Source organism: Strix uralensis, chromosome 18, assembly GCF_047716275.1.
Source record: "Strix uralensis isolate ZFMK-TIS-50842 chromosome 18, bStrUra1, whole genome shotgun sequence".
In the NCBI taxonomy this organism is placed as follows: domain Eukaryota; kingdom Metazoa; phylum Chordata; class Aves; order Strigiformes; family Strigidae; genus Strix; species Strix uralensis.
Genome location: NC_133989.1, coordinates 3978126 through 3999956, shown reverse-complemented (window position 1 = coordinate 3999956; position 21831 = coordinate 3978126). Strand labels below are relative to the sequence as shown.

General features: G+C 50.4%; 1 protein-coding gene across 1 annotated transcript in view; it reads right to left on the bottom strand.

Moving 5' to 3' along the window:
- The window catches only part of LAMA5 (laminin subunit alpha 5), a 97612-nt gene that overhangs the window by 38428 nt on the left and 37353 nt on the right, over positions 1-21831 (bottom strand). Inside the window, exons 3-15 of the mRNA XM_074888487.1 lie at positions 18757-18874; positions 14743-14861; positions 14326-14496; positions 13753-13850; positions 8687-8802; positions 7638-7756; positions 6756-6846; positions 5876-6010; positions 5348-5410; positions 3860-4000; positions 3342-3479; positions 2961-3095; positions 2337-2471 (exon numbers count right to left, since the gene is read on the bottom strand). Of these exons, the coding sequence (XP_074744588.1) occupies positions 2337-2471; positions 2961-3095; positions 3342-3479; positions 3860-4000; positions 5348-5410; positions 5876-6010; positions 6756-6846; positions 7638-7756; positions 8687-8802; positions 13753-13850; positions 14326-14496; positions 14743-14861; positions 18757-18874 (1579 nt within the window). The remainder of the gene's footprint in view (positions 1-2336; positions 2472-2960; positions 3096-3341; positions 3480-3859; positions 4001-5347; positions 5411-5875; positions 6011-6755; positions 6847-7637; positions 7757-8686; positions 8803-13752; positions 13851-14325; positions 14497-14742; positions 14862-18756; positions 18875-21831) is intronic.

Sequence of the window (21831 nt, the reverse complement as noted above, 5' to 3'; positions counted from 1 at the left end):
AACCCACGATGCTATCGGCCTTCTTGGCCACCTGGGCACACTGCTGGCTCATATTCAGCCGGCTGTTGACCAACACCCCCAGGGCCTTTTCTGCTGGCCAGCTCTTCAGCCACTCTTCCCCAAGCCTGTAGTGTTGCACAGGGTTGTTGTGACCCAAGTGCAGGACCTGGCACTAAGCCTTGTTGAACCTCAATTGGCCTTGGCCCACTGGTCCAGCCTCTCCAGATCCCTCTGTAGACCCTCCCTACCCTCAAGCAGATCAACTCTCCCACTCAACTTGGTGTTGTCTGCAAACGTACTGAGACCCCCTCGTCCAGATCGTTGATAAAGATATTAAACAGAACTGACCCCAGCACTGAGCCCTGGAGAACACCACTTGTAACCAGCCACCAACTGGATTTAACTCCATTCACCACAACTCTTTGGGCTCAGCCATCCAGCCAGTTTTTTTACCCAGCAAGGAGTGTTTTACCCAGCCATGAGCAGCCAGTTTCTCCAGGAGAATGCTGTGGGAAACAGTGTCAAAAGCTTTATTAAAGTCTAGATAGACAACATCCACAGCTTTTCCCTCACCCATTAAGTGGGTCACCTTGTCATAGAAGGAGATCAGGTTAGCCCAGCATAAAGCCCTGCTGACTGGGCCTGATCACCTGGTTGCCCTGTACCTGCCACGTGATGGCACTCAGAACAATCTGCTGCATAACCTTCCCCAGCACTGAGGTCAGGCTGACCGGCCTGTACTTCCCTGGATCCTCCTTCCAGCTCTTCTTGTAGATGGGTGTCACATTTGCTAACTTCCAGTCAACTGGAACACTCCCAGTTATCCAGGACTGTCGATAAATGATTGAAAGTGGCTTGGTGAGGACTTCCAGCAGCTCCCTCAGCACCCTTGGGTAGATCCCATTCGGCCCCATAGACTTGCATGTGTCTAAGTGGTGTAGCAGGTCACCAACCATTTGCCCTTGGATGATGGGGGCTTCATTCTGCTCCCCATCCCTTTCTTCCAGTTCAGGGTCTGGGTACCTACAGAACAACTGGTCTTACTGTTAAAGACTGAGGCAAAGAAGGCATTAAGTACCTCAGCCTTTTCCTCATCCTTTGTCACTATGTTTCACTCTGTACCCAGTAAAGGATGGAGATTCTCCTTATCCCTCCTTTTGTTGCTAATGTATTTATAGAAACACTTTTTATTGTCTTTTATGGCAGTAGTCTGATTTGGGCTTTGGCCCTTCTAATTTTCTCCCTGAATAACCTCACGACATCCTTGTAGTCCTCCTGAGTGGCCCCTTCTTCCAAAGGTCATAAACTCTCCTTTTTTCCCTGAGTTTCAGTCAAAGCTCTCTGTTCAGCCAGGCTGGTCTTCCCCACTGGTTCACCTTTTGGCACAAGGGGATGGCCTGCTCCTGCACCTTTAAGATTTCCTTCTGGAAGAGTGTCCAGCCTTCCTGGACTCCTGTGCCCTCAGGACTGCCTCCCGAGGGCCTCTGTCAACCAGGCTCCTACACAGGCCAAAGTCTGCCCTCCGGAAGTCCAAGGTAGCAGTTCTGCTGACCCTCCCTCCTTACTTCTCCAAGAATAGAAAACTCTTATCACTTCATGATGCAAAGCTCTCACCATGGCAGCAGACACCTTGAATTTGGGGCTGACATGAAACCCCGAATCCTGACCCTCTTTGTTCACCTTGTTGTGCAACCGTACCGTTGGTTTCAGCACTGTTGCTCCTCCTGTGCATTGGCATGAACCAAGGTGAAGTAAGCCCTGAAGAGCCTGGATGTGTCATGTGAGCCACACCCGAGCATCTCATGGCACCGGGGTATAATCTGAACATGTGGTTTGAGACTTTGCTCACCCCACTCAGAGCCCTGCTCCCTCTGGCTGCAGGCACTCCAGCCTGAGGACAGGCAGATGCGATTCAGCACATGTTTTATGTGCATCTGCACATAAAGTCCAAACCGCAGCTGCTACCCTGGCCATACTCTGTAAGTCTGCTTCTTAATAGGTCTCTGGATTAGAGGCCATACATCCAGACTGGGTTTTATTTCCAAACCGAGCAGGCAGACCTAAGCTCCTGCTGTTAGTGACAGTGAATGAACTGGGGGAGACAAACCACACAGCCTTTGGGGAAGCATTTCTTTGAGATGTTTACTCATTATAGAGCATGCCTGTCAGATGAGATAGGCAGGTGAACTGTGCACAGGAAAACTGATTCCTGCTGCAAGAGCCAACTATTTTCATATACAACCCTGGGAGACAAGTTATGGAAAGGAAAACCATTACAAAGCCAGTAGCAGCAGCTATTCCCTTCCCTTCCCTGAGAGCTGATGGTGGGTACTCACGTGTGCAGCTGGGGTACCCGTAGAAGCCCAGGGCACACTGGTTGCAGTTATGTCCTGCAAAATTCACATGGCATCGGCACTGGCCAGCTGGGCTGCAGTTGTTGTCCACCGCACCCCGGGCATCGCAGGAGCAAGCTGTAACAGCAGGACTCTCAATAGTCTGATGAAACATGCGATCTGTGGCCAACCACTGCTGGTCTGAATTGTCATTCAGCCCCAGAGGAATTAGCCATTTCCATCAGAACTAAATTAATTTCTTAATCCCCTGGAAAGACAGGCAATATTTTCAGCTAGAGTCATGGCCATACTGGGAAAATGCCACTGAGGGTTTTTTACAGTCCATTCAACGTTCCTCAGCAGTTTAGTAGATTAATGCACTAAAAAGACAAAAAAAGGCATAAGCTGAGACACCAGGCCACAGCAGGGTTGTGATGAGGAAGCGTGACCGATAAAAACTGCTTTGTCTTCCAGGCTTTGGCATGATCCATGGCCTCCAGAACAAGCCTGTCAAATTCACAGTGCAAACAGCACGGGTTTTGATTTTGAGAAACACCGGTCTTGCAGAACTAGCCATGTTTTTCAGAAGGCGACAGACCAGCAGGAACTGAATGTGAATGTCCTTACCGTAGCAGTGGGGGTAGGAGTGGTGCCCAGGACTGCACTGCTCGCACCGCGGCCCAGCAAACTCGGGTCTGCAGAAACACCTCCCGACAGAGTCGCAGCCTTCTGGCAGCGTCCCGACCGCGCTGCAGCCACACACTGCAACAGAGAGAAACCACTTGCCCTGTGCTGGAAGCATGGGGAAAAGCACAAGGCAACATGTTTTTTTCCTGAGGTTCTTGGGCATTTAGGTGCTGCTCTAAGCATTCAAACTGGTGATCTCTGCCCATTGCATATATCCTCCAAAATGCCCACAAAATCACTTCCCAGTCTTCCTTCAAAGCCTTGCCAGAAGACTCTGGCTTTGTCATACCCACCCAGGCCCACGGGAGGACAGATACGCACGCTGGCACAGAGGGTAGTTGAAGTAGCCGGGAGCACACTGGTTACACAAGTGCCCTTCAAATCCCATTCGACACAGACACTGCCCTGTCTCGCTGTCACAGGTGCCATCGTACTGACCGGGGCCGGAGCACTGGCAGGCTGGAAAGAAATAAGGGGACTAGTAAATGAACAGTTTCTTCATCTCTCCCCTTCCTAGGAAAGGGATGAGAGTGCCTGTTCCTCTGGTGTAGAAATGCAGTCGCTGGAGAAACCACAAGGACACAGCTGAAAGCAAACATGCCTGGCCCATAGCTCACATCCACAGGGAAATTCTCAAGAGCCCCCCATAGGCTGGGAGGATGCTGGAGGGTCAGGGTTGGGTGGAAAATACCAGCAAAAGTCATGGGAATTTGTCACTTGGAAGTGGGGCTGGAGAATTCCTCCTCCCCAGGGCGAGCGTAGGACGGGGAGAGGCACGCTCCTCCCCAGCAGGGAGGCGAGCAGGGCGAGCTTGGGGCCGCTAACCCTGAGTCACTCACGCTGGCAGCTGGGTCCGTAGTGGCCTGGGGAGCACTGGTCACAGTGTGTTCCCTGGAAGTTGGGTTTGCACACACACATCCCCACCCGAGGGTCTTTGCGACAGGCGTTGCCTTCCGTCCCACCGGCGTAGCAATCACAGTCTGGAGTGGGGGGACACAACAAGCAACACCACACACGGCTGTCAGTTGATCTCTGCTGCTGGGCAGAGGTCCCACGGACAGGGAAGGAGCTGCCATGAGAGGCAACAGCTCAAGCGCTTGCCTTCTAATAACTTTTCTACCAGATGCAAATGTAACCAAACCATGCTCAAGTGATCAGCATGCCTGGCTCGTGGGGTCGCAGGGTGGTTGGGAGACCTCAGCATCACGCACATGGGCAAGGTGCTGGACGGGCAGCAGGGCAAAGCACAGGGCAGACAGATGCTGTTTGCGTAAGCCCAGACAGGGCCAATTCGGTGCAGCACTGCCCAAGAGCGGTGCGAGAATAACCAAAGCCGTCAGGGTGGGGGTTTGGGCTTTTTCTCTGCTCACTCCATGCTCAGCTGCATCTGAGACCTTCCCGCTGCCAGGGCAGGAGGGTGCTCCAGGCCGGCAGCACTGAGGCCCTCGACCAGCCCTGCCTTCACTGACCAGCCCTGCCTTCACCGACAGCACTGGTGTGGGGTGCTGGGCTGGGACAGGGAAGGGCAAAAGTCATCCAAGAACCAGAGGGAAGGGGAGGTGGGAAATAAGAGGGGAAGTGAGAAATTCCAGATCAGGAAAGAAAAACCTGTCTGGAAGATACAGAGTTTCAAAAATCAGAAGGAAGGAAATGGTTATCTGGAGTGTAGTGGTGAGCATGAGACAGGGGAGGATCTGGTGGGAAAAGAGACAAAAAAAAGCATAAGGGAGGGGATGAACTGAGAGGAATGAGCATGAGAGAGGGGGGAGGTGGAGGGGAGCAGGGATGAGGGCACGGGTGAGCTTTTGGAACAACAGAGAAAGCGACACAGAGCAAGTGGCAGCCTGTGCACGCTTCCCCGGTGCCCACAGCAGTGCTACCTGCAGCTTTGTGCAGGGGGGCCATCGGCATGGACCCACCCCCAAACACAGGGCATGCAGGTGCAGCAGGACAGGGTTGTATCTGAACCCAAAGGCTGAGATTTGGGAGAACCCAGCTTGGGTTCCAGTTCAGCCACAGCCCCTCCGTGATCTTAGTGGGGGTGCCTTACAGGGAGGTCAGAAGGGACATCTCCCCATGGCCTGGACTCCAGAAAATCACACAGTCACTCTGGGATAGAGTTTCCCTGTCTATAAAAGGGGATCATAAAACTTCCTTCCCCCCAGCCCTTAGCTGCCTTCTCTCCCAGAACTACTCTGTGTCAGGGCTGTCTCTTACAACATATGGGCCCAGTAAGCTGAAGACCTGATCTTGCGTTGGATGGTGAGATATAACAGAAATAACAGCATGGTGATTGCCAAAGCACGAAGAAAAATTGCACTGCTTACTTATTATCTGTCCTGCAGGGAGCACTTGTTCTCCAGTATCGTTGTGAGTGAAAGCTGGAACGGCTACGCAGAGAAAGAGACATTGCACAGGTCATCACACATGCTCAAAGAAATCCTGTTGGGATATCAAGGCATTGACAGCCCCAAAGCTGAACAGACTGAATGAAAACATGGAACATGGAACAAAGCGAAGGCATCCCACTAAACAAAGATCATTACAGCCATTTTTAACCTGGGCTCTGGAAAGATGTCTTTCACAGAAAGCGAGAGAGGACACTCCAGCCAAATGGGAAGCTCCTGCTGACTCCAGAGAGCTGGGCTGAGCTCAGCTCTGGTCCGGCTTCCACCCAAGCCAAACATGGACTCATCCCCACCTGCAAGAACTCTTCCTGGGACAGAACTGCCATGTGGCAAGGGGGAAAGACACCTGGAGAGCAGCCCCAACTGGAGCTGTTGGCCCTTCCTGCAGCCGCTGGGTCTGCAGAGTCCCAAAGCTGACCACTCCACAGTCCCCTGTCCCCCACTTACGGTAGCAGTGGGGGAAGTTGAGGTATCCCTCGGCACAGGCATCGCAGTGCTCTCCGGTGTAATTGGGTTTGCAGTAACAGCGGCCGGTGAGGTCCTCACAGGTGCCGTCAGTGAAGTCAGACTCACAGTTACAGCCTGCAGAGAGGGACAAGCCAGCAGCAGTTGTCACTGACAGAGACCCTTGCTAGCCACAAGCACCACAGAGGTATCACTATGATACAGGGACATTATGAGAGACCCCACCATCTGCTGCAAATACTCTCCAACAATAAAAATTGAGATTTTGCCTCCTCAAAGGGAGTCTGGTTTAGAGGAACTGCTGCCACTGTGCTTGTCCCACTGTGGGGTCCCAAGAAAAGCAGCACAGCCCTGACTTGCTTCTCTGGGAGACCCCAATTGCCCCAGGGGGGTGGTGGTGGCACGCTGTCACGAGGACACAGTGCAGAACAGCTGATGTGTCGTAGCTCCCAGACTGAGCCGGACTCCTCAACAAAAGGGATATAATCCACTGCTGCCTAGAAATCCCTGTCTTAGGGCACGGAGACCAGTGGCCAGCTGAAAGAGCACAGAGATGACAGCTAAGACTGGATTACCCTGTGGGCACAGCAGGGGAGACAACACATGTTTAGCTCATTCAGCCCTGGAACATGCCACCACTTCTGCTTTCATGGGTGCTACAGACACACATACTGTCTGCATTCACACGTACATTTCCACAGGCAATACCAGCTGCAGCAGGAACCACCCATATGGCCACACCTCTCATGGTGCTGGACTGCCTACACCAGAAAAATCTCTCAGCCCAATCCTCCAGACCATCCTCCCCAGTGTCACAAAGTCCAGGAGGGCATCTACAACCTGCAGAGGAGATCACACTCACGATAGCAAATGTATGGAGAGTCGATCAGGTGGTCAGGGGACCGGTAGTATCCTGGGATGCACCTCTCGCAATTAATGCCTGTGGTGTGATGCTGAAAGACAACGGGTTAGAGGGGTGTCAGTTCCTCTGCCCACAGGATTCATGTTCACCTGTCAGATTTACTAAAAGCTTCAGGATCTGGAGGAAGCAACTCAGGAGTGTCAGGACACAGAAGACCTAAATCTGCTCAAAATTCCACATACACCAATTTGAAAACAAAGCATTTCCTGCAAACTGTATCCTCACATAAACGCAGTACGAGTTTCAGGTTCATATCTGACCTCAAGCCTATTTCACTTGCTTCAGATGGTAAAATGTCCTGACCACTTTGTGCTAGGAGGATGGGAACAATCTGTTTCCTCCCAGAAAGAAAGCACAGCTAAAAGTTTCATACCACTGCATGAATTAACCAGCTCACAGTCAAACTGGGAGCAGAAGAGCTACTTTCCCACTTTTATTGGGAACTTCAGAGACAGGAGATTGGCATTTTGGTGGTCAGAGAGAGATCCAGAGAGATGGCAGCACCTGAGCACTGCAAACAAGGCAAGGACTTCCCAACGTGCTCAGCACCAGCCTGTTCCTCAGCAGACCTACCCCTAAAGCATCAGAAAGGTAATGGTACTACCCAGGGGACAGCTAGGAACCCAAGTGCTGTTTTCATTACTGGTGCACACTCTAATCTATGGTAAAGAGACTAAATTTCCAGGGAGAGACCTTATTAAGATAACAGAGGGCATGCGAGGGGGTTGGTGGAGCTGACAGCAAAGCTGAACTCCAGGCCAACAGCAGAAACAAACAGAAAAATCTACAAAAACCTTTTCCACGGGAGCTCTTCAGGCCTACCTGACAGTCAATGCAAACACCTCCCCCTTCAAACTTGTCTTCACGACTTCTGCTGGCTTTGTGGCGATCCACCTCTGGGTCGTAGTAGCAGTCGTAGGCGTGGCCATTGCAATTGCAAGCTGAAAATACAAAGAGATGCAAGCTAAGCCACCAGTCCATGGAGGTCCTTCAGTCACCAGCTGGATCTCAAGATATGAACTCTTCCTCACGCGTTTGACATTGGATGGGTTATTTTTCATTGAGGAAAGATGCTTGAATGCATCTGGGGGATTACATGATCACCCAAGCTCCCAGAAGTCTTCAAGTTTAAAAGTGCAGAAGCAGCAACTCTCTCACAAAATCTAGTCTGCGACTGGAAAAAAGCAGCGGGCACAAAATCGGAAGTAAAATACATGCAGGCATGTATAGGTGAGAAAGAGAAGTTACCCAACTTTGGGGCCTCGAGTAGTCTGGTTTAGAGGGCAACATTCTCCCCTCTTTTATCCCATGTGGGATAGAGGTGAGCGGTAAAGCTCAGCACCCAGTGAGGGTGCTCTTTGCAAACCCACAGGATTAAGATCCAACTGTCCCTTGCTGCCCTGCATTTATAAGAGAACATGTGATGTAACTACACTCCGTGCTCTGCATTCCCGGTGCAGCATAAATTCTGTTGTCGGCATTTACCAAAGGTTTCTCTAGACAAATAAAGATGTCCTGTTTGTAAACACATCCAAATGTAATTCATCTTGGAGACAGAATTGAGCAACAAGACTTGCCTGCAGGAACCCTTGGACACGGAGGAGGAACTGGAACGTTAGCAGAATCAAAGTCCCATACAGACCCCGTGGGCCTCCCTGCGTGAGCCTCGACTGAACACGATTTACCACTGTGCAAACTGTCCTGTCTGCAGTGCCAGTGATCTCCACTTCACCCAGCACCACACACCACAAACCCCACCATTTCAGCCAACGGCTTCTCTGCACTGCAAGGTCAAGGGGCTGGAGAAACATGGTCAATCCGTGCTTTGAAAAACAGCTGGAAAAGGAAGGAAAAACCCAACTCCAACTTACGCTGGCACTCGTTTGCACTGTCGGCAGTGGCAGGCTTCCATGGGAACTGGTTGAAGCCGGGGCAGCAGCGGTCGCAGGACCCGCCGCAGGTGTTGTGCTGGCAGTCGCACTGCAGCCTGCAAGGGAGAGGAACGAGGTACAGCCAAGCCGGTGGCGATGACGGGGATGTGTGGGATGGGAAGCCGACGCATAACCCTGCTGTGCAGAACTATCGCTAGTCAGATACACCAGGTGATATTTGTTAATCCAAATATTCTGAAAAAGAGGCTTCTGAGGCATTTTTTTTAACTTTTGAATTGATTTTTTTTTTCCTGAGTCAAACACCAAACTTTGCTCTTCCAGTGTCATTCTCGCCCTTCCTTCTCCCCCACCATCACTCCTCTTTTCTTCACAGTGAGACAAGAACTAGAGAAAAATCAGCGTGCCACTGCCTAGCCAGCTCTACAGGCAATAAAGTGTGAAATGGTTGGAGGTGGCAGCGGTAGAAACCTGAGCTGAAGCAAATTACTTGAGGGGAAAGAGCATGGTGCAGGGACACAAAGATGTCCCCACCACCGTGCAGCAGCAGCGTGAAGAGAATAAATGACAGCCCAGAGCCAGAAAGGGATGAGGCCACAGGGGTCCCATCTGGTCCTCCAGCTATACCTGTGCTTGCAGAGAGGAAGGCCAAGAAATTTGAATTCAGACTTTGAGCAGATGCTGGCCCCATGCTCCCTGTGAAATGCACCTCCTGCTTTTCTGAGCCGGCACAGGCAGGGCTGTGCTGGGTAAACAGGCAGCTCCAGAGGCGCCAGGCAAGAAATCTCGACAGTGGACTGACGGATCTCGTCCCTGCTCGACCGCAACGGTGATTCATTAACATCAGTGACATCATCTCCAAAACTTCCACTTAGCAGAAGGCGATTCCCATCCAACACAAACGCTTTCTGTTGTATTAGACTTATGGATAATACAGCATGTTCCAGCTTTTATCTGTGCAATTACTCATTTCCCCTCAGGGCTGGTCTGCCACTCCCATCTCTCCCTCCCCCAATGCTTTTCCATTCAAAAGCAGTGTTTAAAAATAAATGTAATTTTTTAAAACATTAGAAACAAATGGAGCAGTCATTCTGGGTGAATTGCAGGAGTGCAGATACACTCTTCCATGGTTGCAGCGAGCTAAGTGTCATGGTTTCCACCTACATGTATTTTAAGATGTGGGACCTGCAAGTGTATGTATAGTGAATGGCCAGACAGAGGCAGCAGCATGGGACAAGTGAACTAATTTTAATGAAATGGGGGATGATCTGAAAGTTTGGGGGAATGCAGGCAGGATCGAGACTCAGCATGTTTGCTTCAGCCAGAGGGGTTGAGAGGCAGGAGGTCCCAGCCCTGCTCCTGGTCCTCCCCTTGCAGATGCCATGAAATGCTTGGCCGCAGCCAGCGCTTTGAGCGCTTGTGATGCCCTGTCCCTACCCACATTCACGGGCTGGGCTGTGGCTGGCAGAGTCCAGACATGAAACTGAGCCCCTGAGAGGTTGGCTGGAGCCCAAGAGGCAGAAATGAGCCCTGAAACATTCACCAAGAACTTTGTTCTCCCCGTGCTTTGCAGACCCAACAGGAAGACTCAATGAGAGGCAAACCTTGGCCATGCCTCTGCAATGAAACCACTCGCAGACCTCTGACCTGGCTGACTCCCACTCAGGAAACACAATTTTCAAGGAAACACGATTTTATGGTTTTCTTCCATGGCAGCAGCTGGAGATCAAGATTAACACCCATATACATATGTGTGGAGAAAGACGGTCACTGAGTCAGGGAACTTATAAACCTGCTGAGCAGTGCTAATCTCCCTGGCTGGAGGATGTGGCTCCAGCCACGCACCCCAGCTCTTTAATGTTCAAGATGTTTGAAAAGCACTGGTTCAGTTCCCAGAATGCAAAAAGATGGCATTCAATGAGTAAAGATGCACATTTCAGATGGAGAAGGAGCTATTTATTTAGTCTCTGCTGTCTAGAGTTAGCAACAACCTCTCAGAGAGCTCATCCATCATGGCAGCTTTACCGCACCTTGTGCCGAGTCTGTGCTGCTAATGAACTATGGACAAATGTGCATAAACTACAATATTTAGATATTTCATTGATTGAATATATACAAGGAAGAAGAGGGAGCGGCTGTGTTCACGTAGGACATATTTCCTGGTCATCCTGCCATAAAAAATAAAACCACAGTCTTCCCACTGGAATTGATGCTCAGTAACAGAGACTATAAACAGTTTCCAGGGAGCAGTTGTGTCAGAGCTGAGAGCAGCACACAAGCACTACAGCATCTGGATTTGGCCAGGACACCCGAGTAGCACAATCAAGAAAAAAAAGCCCCTTCCCCTAACTGGTTCTGACTGTACTGAGGGAAAATCATCTGCAAAAGAGACTCGCAGACGGCACAAATCTACCAGCATGCATGGTGCTTTCCCTTCCAAAATGGGAAAGAGCAAGCTAGCCTTCAGGATCCAGCAGTGGGAAAGCATTCTTGGTCTCCTGCAGATCTGCTTCTGACCAGCCAGGCTGCTGTTGTCATGCTGATTAGCATCAGGCACAGAAGCTGCAGCTGGACTCTCCAACTGTTCCCTCTCTTGTGGCATCCATGATGGGGCAGTGAACCCATGGAAACAGTTGCTCTTATCAGACAGATGCAGAGCACTTGCAGGGTTCTCCTGAGCTCACATCAACAGCAGCTGCATTCCCATCTGGGCTCTCCATCTGCAACATGCCAGGTCCCTGATGATGCTTATCACACTGCTCACGGGGTTTGCCAGGAGAAGGGTTTGTGCCTGGTCCTGCTGGTGTTAACCAGGAGAACTTTCCTTCCCTCTGCTTAATTCAGCCCATTCGGTCTTGGGGCAAGGAGAGACAGTTGTGAAAAGTGCAAATGACCCTTGAGGAGGCTGCATCTGCCCACACACTGTAGGCCCTTGCACATACACACTCACACGGGGACAGGACACACTGCCAACTTAACATAGCTGGATGTGCAGTCTCTGCAACTTGGCACTTCAGAGAAACTTTCCAAAGCTGGATAAACATGATCATTTATAGCCAGGAAGTCAGCTCACGAACATGCTCCATCACGTCCTAAAGTCTTTGCCAAGATTTCTAGCTCACCTCACCTCTATCAAAGTGCTCATCCTGCCTTTCTGGGAAACAGGCAAAAGAAACACAGGCATGTGCAGAAGAGGGATGTTAAAATGAGAAGCAGAGACCTCCCAGACAGGCTGAGACATAACTGGGATTTTTAATAAGGTCGGGCCAATTCACATTCCTTGTCTCCTTCTATTTGCATTTCCTTGCCCTGTTGCTGTCACACATTGGCATCTGAAAAGGCAGGACATGTGCAGAGGGACACACCGCACCTCCTACTCAAGACAGGTCACACAGATTTCTGAAGAAATGACATGTTTTGGCAGCTGGAGCCCATGACACGAAGGGACAGTGTGTCTGAGCCCCAGCTGCCTCTGCAATGCCTCGTCATGCAGCGTTATGGCAGGGCTCTGTGCTACACCAGGGCAGGAGGGGTGGGATGACTGCCCAGCAGTGCCCGCTTCTCAACACAGCTGCTGCTGCAGCCTTGGAGAATATGTCAGCGTTTCACCAATTACTCATTTTCTCAACTGAAAGTATCATATTTCTGCTGATTTCTCTGTGCTCCAGAGCTGGCTAAGAGGGTACAGCAATGCCATGAGATGTTCTTCTATTTACCCAGCACCCTTGTCCTGATGTATCCCAAAGGGCTTTACAGATGTTATGTGCCGACTGTACAAAGCACCCAAGTAGGAAATGTTTTCTCCTCCAGGCAAGAGCAATCTGCTCTGGGTGAAATGCAACAGCTGCTTACGAACATGTGCTGCAACATTAGAGCACAGTTTGGGGCCAAGAGCGAAGCTGCCAAATGCATCCAAATGAGAGTGGAGGAGGGGAGTTCTGGGAGGCAGAGACAGTCATCAGCAGAAGTGGCATTGAACAAGGATTCCCAACACACCTCTTGTCCCTCAAATTTTCCCTCTCTTCCTGGAGAGCCCTGAGCCATCGATACACCCAAGAAATGCCATGGCGTTTCTCTGTTAAAGAATCACTTCGCACCATGAAGCCCTTCTGCCCTAGTACACAGGTGTAGTGTGCATCCAGCAACACCAAAGTCTAAAACAAAACCAAGGAACTGTACACTGAAATATTTATGAACTTCCCTTTGTCAGAGAGTTTGGCACGCTAAGGCAGACTTGCTTACCAATACATCTTTGTTTTAATACTTAGCAGCTTTAACCTTGGCTGAGACTCACTGGAATTTTATTTTAGAAGATCCAAAAGCTCTACATGATCCTGATGAGAAAGAAATATAAGCTTCCCTCGTCCAGCTGAATCTACCCATCCCTTTCATAAAGGCAACATTCAGGCTGCGAACAGATGGCTAAGAAGCAACACATTCATGGTTTGAAGGAGCTCTTTGGCATTTCAAGCTGCCAAGGCGGATGGGAAGAATCCCATGAGCCATAATGTAACTGCTTTGCATGCTCCTGATTTTTGGCAAAGAGTAGCTGTTTAGCTACATCCATAACCGATTTATGGTTCTTATGAGTAGAAATGGGCAGTAGAATCTCTGGTTTCTTGGGAGACCATTTATTTATGAGAGCGTTGCCCCAACTCTTAAGAAGCCACATGGGAAGCAAGAGACTTCTCTGAACAACTTCAAAAACCAGCCCTGGGTTTTGACCAGAAACCTCCATGTTCAACAACATATCAGCTTTGCACAACAAACCCTCCCATTCCAGCACTCTGCTCCCATGGGGATAGCAAAGTTGTGGGCAGGGAAACCAGACCAGGGAGCTGATCTGCCTGAAAAACGGCCTGACAAAATGTTTAGCTTTTGCTACTTCGACTGGACCAGTTTCTGATTCGTTCTCAGGACAGAGCCACAAACAACAGTGCTGGCACAATTATGAGCTCAAGAGAGGACACAACTCACACTGGTATCTTTCACTCTTAGCACAACAGTTCAAATGTTTTTACACAGAACTGGGACTTTGAAAAATGTACCTGTAAGGGTCATTTGGGTCTTTGGCATCACAGACGTCTGCATGGCCATGGCAGACACAGCGCCCTCCAATGCTGATATCTTTGATACTGTAATAATACTGGAGAGCACAGGAAAAGTTAGTCATTAATATCTTTACGAATAACCTTCATATCTGCCTTTCTCAGGATTCAGCAGGACTTTACCAGTAAAACGATGCATTGGGATATTTCCCTTACAGCGACAAGCTGGACCTTGTAGGCTGCAATATCTGCCTATGGTAAGACCCACCACCACTAATAGAGCCCATTAGCTACAAGTCGGGTCTCTCAGCACAGCCAGAAAGCCACCTGCAACACCAAGAGGTGTTTCCCAGTTTCACGTTGTTGGTGCTAAGCACGGTTCTTCCCAAGCAGCCTCCAGCTCCAGCCACGGCAGCAGTGGCATCTGCCACAGACACCTTCAGCTTGGGGAGAACAAGTACAGAGAGAAAATCCCCACGGGCAACACCCAGGGATGTCTTCTCCCCAGAGGTGGCACACACAGCCCTCAAACACTTCCACCTAATTAGCAAGAGGTATCAAGGCCTGCCTTACCCTTCTTGTCACCGTAGGGTCCCTTAAAGCTTTGCCCATCAGGTGCCCCAGCAGCGTGTTTGTCTGCAGGAAGCGCAGTCTGATGTTGGTGGCTTTTGTGAAATTCCGCAGGAGAGGAGAGTAGGAGAAGTTCATGGCTCCCGGGCGTCCATTTACCAGAGAGACAACAATCTGTGAATGCAAGGAGAGAAGACAAATCTGTGTAATCCTGTGAGGCGGGAGGAAATCAATCTCTCCCTCAGCCGAACCCAATCTTTACCTCCCTGCAAGATGACTGAATCAGTTCCCTGCCAGTCTCATTTAATTTGAGTAGTTTAAGTGGCATCCAAAAGTCAAGAGGGAACCAATTAATAAGAGTACCTACATTCACTGAGAAACCCTGGAAACTCTAGGTGATAAAAATGTGCAACTGCTCACCTCCCCATTTTCTAAAGGCACGATCCGGGAGTATTCAGTAGTGCAGATGGCATGGTCATCCTTGGTGATACGATCCACAGTTTGCAGTCCAAACTTCTCAATGCAGTCCCTCTTGGAAGCTGTTCATCAACCAGAGATAAGAGCAGTAAGAGAAAAGGAACAATTCAGAGCCCTGTATAGTTTTTCCCACACTGACCAACAAGAGAGAAGGGTGTATACTCTTTGTTAAGCATTTACTACATAGATTGCTTGTATCATTAACTGTCACTGCTAACATACATGTACTCCACTAAGGGAGAGAGTCACTATGAGAGTAACATGGTCAGAAAACCCCCCAAATCACCTCATTGCAGGAGAGTGAGAATGGCCATTGCACCTACTGCAACCACCTGCATAGAAACCTATCCCTTAATTTTGGCATTAAGCACAGTTAACCACCGTGAGATCTAACCCTGGTTTGAATTTGTTGGCTTGCTGGCACTGGATTTGCTACACTGCTTCCACTGGACTGACGAAGGGCTGTTTGCTGCTAGAACTCTGCTCCTGATGTAGGAGCTTGTACCATCACCTTTACATAGCTCCTTAACTTCTTGGGTAAGTCCTGAGGAGTGAGCTAGCACAGAACCACACCACGGGAGCAACCACAAGCCACAGCCACCACTGCGACATCTCCCACCAGGCAGGGTGGACAGGCAGGTGTGGGAAGCGGATCTGCAGCATTCGGGAGAGACAGAGCAACTGCCTGCAGGATGTCTCCTTCTCCCACCTTACTCTGAACTCTGCAATCACTCTTAAACCATCACTACAAAACAGAAATGCCAAAGCCACCTGGAACCACCCCTTGGGGACAGCAATCGAGGGCTCCTGCCACTAAGTGGCAATGCAAGGCTGGCTAAAGCCCGGGGACAGGCACCACCAGGCAGTCACACTGCTGGCCCTGCAACCTGCTCTGGGGACACTGCGTGCCAAGACTGTCCTTGCAGCTGTAGGAATGTCCTGGCTTCCCTGCGCAGCCACTTCCGCGAGTCCAGCACCCTCATCCCCAGGATGTCTGACATCCCTGTGCTGGCAGAGACAACCAAACCACAGTGAACATGCTGGGGCAGTTCAGGACCTGACTGTTCAGGGTGGTGAGCAAACCACATCTACCCATGCAAGAACCTACACAGTGCTGCTCTCAGGCCACTCTCTGGGGCTGTTCCACCGGGGAAGAGCCTGGGACAAAGGCTGCTGCTCCTTCCCACTCCGGTTTCACCTGCGCTAGGAGTTCTCAGCAGTGCATGCTGAAGCACATGTTGCTGCAGCTCTCCTGAGGGTGTTTCCACAGGGAGAAGGAAGAAAAGGCAGCCAACACAACCTGCTGCTCCTGTCAGCACTGCTCAGCTCATACTGGGAGTTGACGGGGAAACATTAACCTAATTCATGGGAATAATCCTCCAAAATCTGTTGCAATGTGGCTCCAGCAGGCATGGCCCTCTCTCCAGATGCTGCACTGGTAGGCTAAGCCAAGCAGGAGGAACAGGAAGGGGGGAGCACAGAGAGCTTCTGCCTCCCCTGCCTTCACCTCCGACTTGCACCCGCCCACACCTCATCTCCAGCAACGTGGCCTCGCTCCATGAAACACTGTTTTGGCAACAGCAGGAGCTCGGTTGCATCCATGGGAAGATGGTGTGGAAACATTTAACATCAGGTCTCTGGCCACCAAGCTTTGCTTCACCAGGTGCTTTTTTAAAGGCAATTTATTCTGAAGCCCCAAGTGAGGAACCTGTCACCACTGGCTCAAGATGATTGATTCCCAGAGCACTGCAATGGCTGAGCATGGAAACAAGATGCTCAGCAAGAGCAGCTACTCAGGAAGACCAAAGAACTCCTCCAGTTATTGCAAATCTACACAACCATGTGAGCCAGAAGCCGGGCACTCTGAGCCAAAACAGAGTAGTAACCCATCAGCCTTAAACCACAGCAACGCTTTAAGGAAACAGCAGACTGTGGAAGCTTACCCTCAGCAGATAAAAGACAGAACCTCGCTCTGCACTATCACTGCCTTCCCCTCCATGGTGGCACTGCCCAGCAAAGCGAGACGAAACGGGCTAATCCTGCACAACACGATGAGCTGGGGCAGACAAGGCTCCGTGGGCCTGGATGGACAGCTGGGACTGGGCATCTTTCATGTCCTGTCCCCATTTGAAACGCTGTGTGGGGAACCCTTCATGCAGATAAACACCACCATAAATCTCTCCCTAGCGCTCCTGCTTCTCCTTTGGTGGCCGAGGAAAGCACGGTGCCTCCCCGTCGCGATGCACGGAGGATTCGCATTGCCATGGTCCCTCCAGCCTCGCTACCCAAGAGAACCCATCAGCTGCACTGACAGATGCTTTCCACGACAGTCATTTTTCCCTCCCCCCACAGAGCTAAGCCCAAAAGCTCTTCAGCAGCCTCCTCACTGCTGGGGGACACGAGGCACCGAACACCCCCCACGATGAGCAGGGCTCAAGGGGCGGCGCTGAGCTGGCGGGGTCAGTGTCACCCATGGCAAGGCTTGCTCTGGAGAACACTTACATTTCTGTTGGCTGCTTTTAACCCTGTTATTGAACTGACCCGTGTTTTTATTAGACCACCTACAGAATTCCCCATGCCAAAAATAAACCTCCGCAAAGGACTTCTTGTGCTCGCGAATCTGGCAGGTTTTGGAGCAGCCACCTCTTTATTTCCATGGGAATTTTCCACTGGGCTGTGTCACTGCATGTCAATTCTCAAGGGGGGTGGTAAGAGGGCCTGATGTTGTGGGAGGGAAGAGGACTCCAGACATTACAGCGTTGACACTACAAGCAGGAACGAGCAAGCGGGACAAGAGCTCCCCTCTCAGCCCCAGACCATGCAATAACGTGACCACAACGGGCCCCAAGAGAGGCTTCAGAGCTGGAAGAGAAATTCTCAGAGAAAATAGAAAAAAACAAAGCAGGCAATTTGACAGCAGTAATTTCCCCTCTTCTCTGTGCTCGTGGGGAAACACCCTCACTGGAGAGGAGCTACCACGCTAAGGCAACACAGCAAGTAAAATGTCTGCAGCTCCTTCCTGCATGAGAGAAGGCCAGAAAATCTCAAGCACAGGCTGACAGGTAAGCCAGAAATATGAGCCTTTAGGGGCAGCCCAAGGTGAGGCCTCTGTGTGCTCCGAGGTCCTTCCTTGCCAGCTTTTAAGCTCTGGCTGTAGATCTTAACTCACATCTTCTCCCAATTACTGCTGCTGCTTCTGGGAGGGGCTGGTGGTTAACAAGTTCCTCAGCATCCAGCTACCCCACAGACCCTTTGGGAGATGAGTTTTGTAGAACCAGCTGTTTCTAAAGGGATCAGGTTTTAATCAGAGAACAGGGAAGCCAAATGCACAGACTGGATCTCTGCAGCCACCATCCTGATCTCTGATCCCACCTTGCCCAGCAGCAGGACAGCAGTTCCCTGCCCTGCACAGGCTGTATCTGATCTCCATACTGATAAGTGCAAGGGGATTGTTTCTGCCTCCAGATTTTTCTATTACAGCAGCCACTTGGAAGCGAGCCGCTGGTTTAGTTCTGGAGGAGCTGAAACACGCCAGTCTAGATACAATACAGGGCAGACAGACAGAGAGAGGAGGGCAGGGAGGAAATGATAAGAAATCTCACGTTCCAGACCTAGATCAGCAATGTCCAACTATTGACACTAGTGCCAACTTTGGCGTTCACACAGATTTGGGTGGGCACCAATGACAATACTTTAAAAAATACATTTAGCCCCAGAGAGCAAAAAAGTTCTTCTGCGCTGAGGAGCGCTGCAACTTCACCCACCTGCTCTGATCTAAGCTTCAACTCTTGCAGCCTTATTGGGCAGAAGAAACAGAGGACATGTACCACATTGCCGCAGCGACACAGAAACAACTCCAAACCCAGCCTCATATTTGCACAAAGAGCAAGTGGCCTTCACTGTGGCCTCGCTACCTGTCACTAAGCTGCAGCTCTCTCATAACTCTGGCATACTTACAGGCAAAATACTGCCAGGGCTCGTAGGTAAGGCCGAAGTCAGTCGATCGCTCCAGCACCCAGAGGTCAGGACGAGGGGAATTGGCAAATTTGATCAGGACGTATGCTACGTGGAAGAGCTGAAAGAAAGGAATACAGAGTTAGTTGGCTGCTTGAGGCATCATGAAAATCAAGGAGAGCTTAGTGGGATCCAAGCCAAATAAACAAACTGGCACTTCACAGATCCTGCTGCTCACAAGCAGCCTGTGGAGCAAAATCCTCCATATCTAAAAGGATCGTGATACGACACGGCTGCTGGAGAGAGACAGATTAGGGAGCTCAGTTCCCACCAGTCTGAATGCAAACAAACCCCAGGCTTTGTGGCTACGGGCCATACTTGGGAGGTTGTGCTGGGCTACACCTTAGACTTAGCCTTGACCCAAGCAGGCAGCACTATAAACCCGCTATGAAGCTGTTCTGGGGGACCTGGCTTGTGGGCTGTTCTTGGAGTAACAGGTGGCAGCCTGGGAACATCCGACTGCACCTTGCACACACTATCACAAAATCCTTCTTTTTTTAATTTTAAGGGTCTCCACATGGCAGCCCTGTTTCACCCATGCAGCCTGTGTTTAGAAGTTGGTTGCAGAAAAGTCCCAGCACAGCTCCTCTTCCCCAGGTGCCACCGGGAGGGAAGAGCAGGAGACCCACTTGGCTTCAGCACAACACTGGGCTGCTCCCATTTGTCTGGACACTGACGTGTGCACACACACCCCTGCCAAGAATAAAGTAAATATACTCTTTCAAGAGCTAAAATGTCAGTGCTGGAGAAACAAAAGCCCCACCAGAATTTCCCTTCTCCGGCTGGCACAGGCTCGCTCCAAGAATCCCCACTCCATCATCCTGTCACAAAGTGATATTTAAAGGCAAATAAAGTTCTCTTATCAGAAAAAATTCCTAATGTCAAAAACAACCCAAAAGGGAGTTTAGTACTTGAAAAGGAGAGATTTATAGCTCAGGAGTTCCTCCTCATACCAAGTTGGTGCTGTACGAGCATACATCCCCCAAAGACTATCAGGTCTCCAGAGGGACACTTCAGCAAGGGGAGGAAAAGGACGGCTCCGTGCCCATCTCAGCCTGCCCGCCCCAGCCATAACCAGCTGCAGGAGGGCCAGAACAGCAGCACGTACCTTGGTCCTGCCCTGGCCACACACATCGCTGAGCCAAACGACGAGTATTAACAATAACATGCCTCCAAAATAGCCCTGACAATCCATAGAAGGCTTTTTAAAGGGAAGAGACAAGAAAGAGGCATTTAAATCTACTATGTCATTCATAAAGCACGTCTTGGTATGGTCGTTCAGACGAGGGGGTCTGAGCGCTGTTGTGTGGGTACGGAGCAACAGGATGGGTGCAGCCCTGTGGATTGGCACTAGCTCAGCCTTCTCCTCAGCAGGACACACAGACAAAAACTCCATCAGGCCCCTGCTGGACGAGGCTCTCCTCCACTTATCAGGGATTGCTCTGGTTCCCACCACAGGCTGGTGGCACCTGAACTTACACCCGGGTGTAGGCTAAGGGGGCTTGAGAGAGATGCTCGGGGAGGAATGAACAAGATCCAGCTGGGAAATCTGTGTGATGCTGAAGCACAGTAGGTCAGGGGCCATACTTCAGCTGTGAATGGGCAGGAGGGTGGGACTTGTCACCACTCTCGGGGTTTGCACTGGTAAGGACTGGTGCCATCCAGAATGAAGAAATCAAAGTGGTTCCCTGCTGCCAAAAGACTTGTGAGCCCAATCAAGGAGGAAACAGACCTCCTTTTCAAGTTGCTAAAAACTGAGGAAAACCAGACCTAAATCCTGCCTTAACTCCCCTCTGCAACCTACATGTTGTCAAGGCATACAAGACCAAGCTTTCTTGGAGGAACAGCATTTTCTGCCCGCTCACCATCTCAGCAGAGCTGTTATTTGTTAGTGAAGCCCAAGAGGCTTCAGCTCAGGCAGCTGCTCTCTCTGCAGGCCCAGTTCTCACAGCTTAACATCTGCCTCTTGGCATGGGAACAGGGCTGAGTACCAGCCAGTGAAGTTATACCTTCCCTCCACTGCAAATCCTCCTCCAGCTTTATTCTACAGGGAATAAGTTAGTGCTCCTGCTGGAATCTGGCATAGCCTTTAGCTGGACAAAATTCACTGCAGCTCCAACGTACCTGCACGTGTTCTGCTTTCAGGCACTGGGAGAGCCTCTGCTCTGAATGAACAGCAACCACAAACATAAAATTAGAAATGCAAGGCATATCCCTACCTTCTGCATTTATCTTTTTGCAAAGCCAGCCATGCATTTATAGTCAGTAAATCCCATGGAGTTTTTTGGAGGGGTCCTCCTTGCTGTTCAGTTCCACGCTGGAGAGAAATGATCCTAATTAAATGTCCTCAAGTTCAATCTCCTTGCATGCTCCTAGCTCTGAGAAGTCCCATGCCTCTGGAGAGCACTGGTTACAATCCAGTCTAATTGGTGCATGGTGAGCACTGGTTTTTTGCACAAACTGAAACTTGATGCAAAACCAAGCCTAGGGCTCAGTGCTTTACAAAGTGAAAATAACAGCCAAAAAAAGAACATAGTGCTGCTGGTTGCAAGCCCTAGTGTAAGCACTCCTGGGACAGGGGAGCGGCAGGGTTGGGCAGCGCACAGGCTCATGACCTGTACGAGCCCCCTCTAGCTGAAAGAAGATGATGTAGCTGGTTTCAGTACATTTTAAGTCATGGGAGATGTGGGTTTGTGCATGTACACACATTTGGCACTGGGGAGAACTGCACCCATGCTTGCTGGGAGCTCTCTAAAAGGCCAGTCCCACCCCCACTGGCTGGGTTAAATATCCAAGACCAGGGCTAGCATGCTAACTTTTTATCTTTTATTGATGCTTTTCACAGGGAAGAACAAGAACCTCTGGTTTCTTGCTGGATATTGCTGGATCAGCCACAGTATCTCAGCTGAAGCCCAGTTTGGATATTCCTACCCCGCTTCCACTCTCAAAGCCAAACACAATTCCTCTGCTCCATACCCAACCCATCGTTAGCACTGCTGCACGCTGTTAGACTGCTGC